The 7,457-nt window shown below is 38.2% G+C and overlaps 1 protein-coding gene across 1 annotated transcript in view; it reads right to left on the bottom strand.

The window, feature by feature from the left end:
• The window catches only part of atrx (ATRX chromatin remodeler), a gene marked incomplete at its 3' end in the record, with an annotated part of 38,477 nt that overhangs the window by 21,089 nt on the left and 9,931 nt on the right, over positions 1–7,457 (bottom strand). The window contains 10 exon segments of the mRNA XM_014009048.1: positions 228–405; positions 486–632; positions 910–1,019; positions 1,113–1,254; positions 5,414–5,608; positions 5,872–5,971; positions 6,062–6,179; positions 6,253–6,426; positions 6,514–6,668; positions 7,311–7,380. Of these exon segments, the coding sequence (XP_013864502.1) occupies positions 228–405; positions 486–632; positions 910–1,019; positions 1,113–1,254; positions 5,414–5,608; positions 5,872–5,971; positions 6,062–6,179; positions 6,253–6,426; positions 6,514–6,668; positions 7,311–7,380 (1,389 nt within the window).

Raw genomic sequence — 7,457 nt, 5'->3', positions numbered from 1 at the left:
ACTTAAAACACTTATTAGATTTTTTTAATTTTTGCTTTTTTGCATTTGCATTTTTTTTACTCAAAGCTTTGAAAAACAGTGGTCTAAACTTTGCCAGTTTTTTATAGTAATAAATAACTACCATGCATTCTCCTTTTCCCACTTTTTGCTTTTACTAGTTTATGTGTTAAACAGTTTGAATTTGAAGAAAAAAAATCAAATTTATTTACACTTTATAAGAACTGTACCTGGATCTACAAGTGTTTTCTGAAACGTTTCTTTCAGCTTCTTGCTCTTGATGTTCCGACCCTGCGTCAAATTTCGGTACATCTCGTAACCCATGATCATGACACCGCCAGACTCCTGCCAGCTGCTGAGGGCGTACGCTCGCTCCTGAGGCCTCTTCACAGTAGCCAGCTCCGTCACCTGTTAATAACACCAAAAATACCAATACGTTGAGCGCCACGCTTGTGTCAAATGAAGAAGAAAACAGAACAGTTCCTTACCTCTAAGCTCTCCTCGTCCTTTAATCCTTCCTGCCATTTCTCGAACTCGTTCAGCCAGTTAAGGACAGTGTTGAGGGGACAAACCACTAAAGCCGTGCTGAAGTCAAGCTTTTCACAAAGCAGCAGCGTGTGGAGGAATGTCACCACCTACAGGACGAAATGAGAACAGCTAACAGTTAAATACAGACATTTGAGATCCTTTAGATGTGCTCAGTTTAAGTGGTGGAGCTGACTAGGCTGGACCTAGAAACCAAAAAGGTATGACTTTCATTAAACACAAAGATGAACTACTGCAGTCACATTTAAGTACAATGTAACTTTTTCCCTCTCAGCTTCATATAAACATGTTGGGACAAACTACTCTGTTATTATAGATTTAACAGAAGCACAAACAATATAATTAAAACATTTCACCATTTCCTACCTGCAGAGTTTTCCCCAGACCCATGCAGTGGGCCAGGATGCAGCCAGAACCTGCAGACTTCTTAATCTTTTTRACAGATTCACAGCAGCAGTCCCACATAAACTGAACACCTGAAACAAAAACATTTTAAAATGGCTACAGTCTGAAACCATTTTGGCTCATCTTTTATTTTTTTTTATTTATTCTCCGCTTTGCTTATTTACCATCAACCTGGTGAGGTTTGAGCTTTGTGACAAGGTTCCTGTGCACCTGCACCAGTGGCTCTTTGGTCTCTTCATCCTCATCCAGCACCAGCTTGGTGGTGATAGGACACGTCACCTGGGATGCTTCCTCCACAACAATTACCTAAGATAGATTAAACACAAAAAGATAAAAGCATGTCCATTTCACTACTGAAGATAAAGTCAATCAAATAATACCTAGAAAATATTTATATTAGGTTTGAGGTCCAGATTTACATACTGTACCTGCTCCTCTGTAGGTGTGCTAAATTTTGACAGCTCAACATTCTGATGTTCAGCTAGGGATGGGATGATTTTTTAACATATTTCTCAACATATAAAATTTAACAAATATCAAGACAACATCCAACTCTTTGTATTGTAACATCAGTTGTTTTAACTAATTTCTTTAAAGTGAAAACTCTTGAAAACAACAAGACTGTTTTGTCTTATTGCACAAATTAAAATCCAGCTCCACGTGTTTCTATTGATGTCATTTCCCCGCTAGAAAAATTGTGTGATGGAGGTCCATGGAAGGCAAATAAGTTTAAATCAAATAAGCAAAAGAGGATGGAGTTAAATAAATAAAAAGGTATTCAAACTACGTTTTGAGCATCCAAAACACACCAACACTTCAAGCTTTCTGCTTGTGCTCTTTCAGGTCAGACGTGTTCGGACTGTCGGGAAGCTCTTCTGTTGTTTTCCTCTGCCGGTCTCTGTTTAATGGTGGATGAAATAAAGAAAGTGGCGGTACTTTATTTAATTTGAGCAAGTGAATGTCATGTTAACAAGATAATTAATCCACCAGATAATTCAGAGGCGGTCTGTTCGGTGAGTTTCACTCCAGGAGCTGCGAGGCTTTCAAGCTATGTTCAGTCAGCTCTGTTTACTGAACCAGCAGCTGCTGACGTCATTACGCTCTTGTGCGATGCTGCATTCAGGAAAAGCATGGAAAATCTCCCACTCTTACGCCAATACAGTCGCAATGATGCGTTTAGGTACAGAKACATGGTACCGTTTGATGTTACGTGAATAGGTTCTCGGTAGTACCGACAGAATTTGGTCTGTACTTAAAAAATAGTATTTAATTCGGTACCCATCCCTTCGTGCAGCTCAGTGTTTATTATTTCAAAACAAAATGATTATTATGGGAGTAAATCATCAGCTTGTCTGTCACGATTCAATTTCAATACAATTCACAAGTCTGTGATCGATATGATGCGATATTATACGCTCATGATTGTGTTAATGGGCAAATGATGATTATATGATCAAAGTTTTCGTTTTGACCTAATGTAATTGAATAATTAATCATTTAACCAATACATCAATGTGGATCGATGTATTGTTACACTCCTACATAATATAAACCAAACATTGTAGAAAGCAATTGTTAAAATTTTAAGTGGGGTTCTGTGGAAAGGTTATAAACAATTAATACTGTACTGTTGTAGAAATGTGAGTTCAAGTCTGACATAATTACTCTGGGCAAAATAATACATTCCCAGACAAAGCAAATAACCACAGGACTGTATTTAAATAACAATGTAAAGCCAATCTGACAGTAAAGGTTTCAAAAATTAAATAAAAATAGCAGCCTTGTGATCTGCTGATGAATGTTTGAGATCAGAGTTATTATAAAAAGGCAACAATGCATTTTAGCCTCTTCTCCAGAGGCATGCCTTCAGGCGTTTCTAATCAATCCAGCATCGGCCAAACGGGTCTCCATTTCCAGTTCCTGTGTGGTTTTTGGACCCACCTCAGGTGACACAGAGTATTGTGRGCAAGTGATTTCGACATCAGCAGACTGCTGCCTGTGGATTGACTGAGCCAAGGCGAAACTTGCAAACTCTTCCTGGAGAGAGGTGCAACCTATATATTTTTAGAATTTGAGAACATACAGCCTGACCTCCACAGAGCAGTCTGTTTCAGACAAACTGGCTGCCTTCGGTTACACGCCATTATAAACAGTGCAGCGACAAATTGTATATAAAAAAATCCTCACAAAAAACATTACAAATTAGGACCACAGCAGGCGAAAGCACCTGCTGACAATCCGCCCACAGAGTGAGGGACACACTGCCATGGAGACACACCTACACTTGAGTAGAACCAGACATGAAGTGATTAGATTGGGACTTGACAATAGAGACGGAGCTTTTGCTGGTGACGATTCTCAGTCATCCAGCAGCAGGTTGTTTTTTTCAAACTTTTTATCTAGTTTTAAGGGGCTTTTGGTTTGTGGTCTGCTCAGACTTGTTGTTAGCTTGTCCATCTGATCAGAAATAATTTATCTAATTAGTAAATTTATAGTAAGATATTAAATTGTTTATAACCTTTTCACAGAACCCCAGAGTCAAAACACAATTCTACAAAAACTTGAGGAACAAAATATTTTGTAGAACGTAGCTGCAGACTGATTGTAATTTAATATTTTTAAGCACCTGTGAGATCAAATAGCTTAATGGTACACTTGTGAATGAAGGTATGAGGTGCTGCTTATGTTTTATTCCACCAGTGTTTGCTGGAAGCAGAGCTATCAGTTATGCTAGCATTAGCTAATGAGGTGATCACTGAATTATAGTAACATTCCATCCTGTCTCGTTTTCTACTGTTTTTTTTTAATGGAATTGAAGCCTTATAACCAGGGTTGCACATAAGCAGTGCGCAGGTGCGCATGCGCGATCAAAAACAAGGAAAAGCGCACCAGATGAAACATCATAAAGCTCACTTGCGTACCTAAGATTGTACCTGATTGTCTGTCAAAACAACAGCTAGCAGTGCTCTAGAGTGCGACCAGTTTGGTTGCAAATGAGACTTGATTTCTTAAAAAAAAAAAAAAAATCCAGCTGCACTGGTGTGACTGGATTGTTTTTCGGTGCTCACCAAGACAGCGGGCTGCAGGACCCTGACATAAGGATTAAATGGACACTGCCTTCAACAAATCAGACGAAGTCCAAAGCCGTTTTATCCAATCAGAGCAGAACAGAGCGGGACTTTCAGTGAGAGCATGTTTGGTTGAAACAGCTACTGCTGCAGTCAGACTTTGCATGTAAACTGGCTGCTTTGGCTGCTCAAAACACGTTTGGTGGTGGGAACCCGGCTTGACATCTCCTCCTGCACTTTGCTCCTGAGCTACTTGGACTTTGGTCTGTAAAACCTAACTTTATATTAAATATATGTTCAGAGCGTCGTTGTCAAACAGATCTGTCCAACTTTGTGTGAGTGACTAAACTCTCTCCTCCTGATGAGAGACTGCTGTGATGGGGAGTGTGTCGCTGCGCGCACAGGCCGAGTTTTATTCAGTTTGAGTTCTTCTTGTTAAACCACATTAACTAACAGAACATTTGTTTGCCCCATATTAAAGCAAAGATGATTCTCTGTTTAACAACACCCCCATCAAAAAAGTATATATATTAAAAATAAAAATAAAAACAACTTGCCATGTTGTCTAAATGAATGAGTTTTAAATGTTATTTTAATTTATCATAAAGATCCACAAATTTCATTCACAATTTTATCACAGAAAAAAAAAGCTTCTTGATGTGCTAAACTTGTTTATATTTAGGACCATACTGTGATACAGCTTTTATGGGATAAATGTAATTCAATAAATGATCAAATATGAAGAATAAATTACATGAGCTGAAACCATCTAAATATTATTATTTTTTGAATAAAGACGTTAAAGAATAAAAGACGTTAGATGCCCTGACGCCCCTCTAGATAAATGTGTTAAATGAGTTTAGGAAAATATGAGCACCAAGCAAAAACCCTAGGTTCTCCCCTGAGAACCAGACCAAAATTTTTATGTGCAACCCTGCTTATAACTTCTGGACTGCCAGGTCCAGCAAGATTTTAATTTTTATTATGTTTACATATATTGATGTTAAAATACAGCTGAGTAAGCCATTAAGGTTGAGGTTCAAAATCATGTTTCATGGGTCATTAGTTTAATTTGCTATGGGAATGTGTTAAGATAGAGAGACTGGATAACAGGGTGACATTCACAGGTATGATAAGCAGGTGAGATGAGATTATGTACTGGAGCTAGAAAAGGAGGTGAGCCCACAGGAAGCATAGATGGAGACAAAAATAATTGTTGACTAGTCGACTAATTGAAAAAAAAAAAAAAATCAGATAGTCATTATTTGCAGTCCTACCCTGGATTGAAATAAATCATCTTATACAGATTACCTGACAAGCTGTAGCCAACAACACAACCGGATGGTTAAAGGGGTTAGAAGCTCGTTCTGTTTATCAAATAAACACTTAGTGTTTACCTCTCGAAGTTTCTGCCTAAGCGCCTCCCTCTCAGCAATACGTTTCCTCCTCTCCTCCTCTTCTTTCAGAGCATCTCTCGTCTCCGTTCGCAGCTTGTCGTCCTTCAAGATTTTGCGAATCTTTTTTCGGCCTTTTTGCCCTTCCCCATCTTGGTCCTCGTTATCTTCCTCTCCCTCTCCTTCCTCCTTTCCGCTCTGTGGAAATGAACGTTAAGTTCAACTCTCTGATCTTTAACCCTGAGGTTAAAAAATTTATTCCATTCCAACTTTATATTATCAGTATCAGAGAAATTCTCAGTAATACGGAGAAACACACTCCAGGGGAAGTTTGAATAACATTTTAGATGCCATACATGACCTGACTAGTAAACTGAAAAACTCAAAGAAAAATATATTTAAAAAAATCAAATGTTGGAATATTTAAGGGGAAACTATCAAACAAGCAGTATTTAAAACACCTTCTCGTTGCTGGAGGAGTCGTCCTGAACTTTAATCCTACGTCGCTTTTTTTTCTGCTGCTTGTAACTTCGTTTGTCATCTTCCTTTTTCTTTGAAGATCTAAAAAAGAAGAAAAAAGAACATTGTTTCAGATCATGTATAGAGAAAACAATCAACTACGTCAGGTTAGGCTGAGTTTTCTCCCCTCACCTAGTGCTTCGACGCTTGCCGTCGTTCTCAGATTCACTAACTTCCTCGCTCACCCCCGACTCAGAATCATCAGAGTCCGATTTTTCAAAGTCCGAGTCCGCAGAGTCATCACTTCCTACTGACAAAATATAAAGTCCATTTAAGAAGCTTCTATACATAACATATAACAATAATATTAATTTTAAATTTACCTTTTTTCCCTGACTTTCTCTTGCTCCCCTTATTCTTCACTCTACTGGCAGATTTCTCGTCCCCGGATTCACCTTCACTCAGGGAGAGTTTGTGACGGAGAAGTTTGTGTCGCCTGCGACTCTTCTTCACTTCAACATCTGAACCGGATGAACTGTCTTCTGTAACGTCTTCATCTTTTAGGAGAAATAAAAACAACTTGAGACAGGACCAAGTCAAAAATTAGCTCTTTATAAACACAATGTATTTAGCCATTATTCAACCTTGATCATCGTCATTGTCATCCTCATCCTCGTCCTCGTCTTTAACTTTCTTGGAGGAGTTCTCTTCCTTTTCTGCCTCGTCGTTATCAGAGGAGCTCTCTGCTCCGGAAGAATAGTTAGATTTTATTTGAGCAAGAAGCATCTTTTTAGCAATCCTTTGGAGGAACGAGAAAAAAACAAACAGGCAAAACAGGAGAGGGTCAGATTATTTGCATAAAACAGTGAAAACACAAAATTTTCAATAAATGGAAACAAACTATTGAAAATGACATGAAACACCAAGCTTTCCAGGTATAATTTCTTAACTGCTACAGCCATTACCCAATGTGATTATGGCAGGTCTTTTTATACTTCATAAAGACAGACATTATCTATTGGTCTTTTTGGTCATTAGTTATCTGGTCAGAATTTCGTTAAAATGTGCAAATGAAGATAAGAATGCTCAGCATTCAAAACACTTTAGAATTAACATGACCACTGTCAAAAATGTCATTTAATACAATTAACCTTAAGAAAATGCAAAAATGCTTTTAGTAGTTATAAACAGAAAATGTAAAGAATGTGGCAAGCGTGGTTTGTTTTTCTGTCTCTGCTTTTGGGAGAATTATTGTTTGAACCATTTATTGTTCTTCGTTTTTCAGAAACATTACGGGAACTCAAGTTACGTCAGATTCCATAACGTTTGGGACAACTTTGCTTTACCAGACCACTTAACTGCTCAGTATAATTACACGACAGCTCTCTTGTTGTCTGTATCCACAGTCAGGAGCTCATGAGGAGCTTATTATGCTGAGTACCTGTTCTCAGGGTCATCGTCGTCATCTTCACACATCTGAGTGTCAGCCTCGTTAGTCTCCACTTCGTCTCCTGTGCAACAGAAGAAGAAACACACAGTTTAATAATGAAGCAGTAAAGTCAAAGTGATAATTAGAATATATATATAT

This window comes from Austrofundulus limnaeus, unplaced genomic scaffold (assembly GCF_001266775.1).
Source record: "Austrofundulus limnaeus strain Quisiro unplaced genomic scaffold, Austrofundulus_limnaeus-1.0 Scaffold1, whole genome shotgun sequence".
NCBI classification, from domain to species: domain Eukaryota; kingdom Metazoa; phylum Chordata; class Actinopteri; order Cyprinodontiformes; family Rivulidae; genus Austrofundulus; species Austrofundulus limnaeus.
The sequence above is the reverse complement of the archived record's forward strand: the minus strand, read 5'-3'. Positions and strand labels throughout refer to the sequence as shown.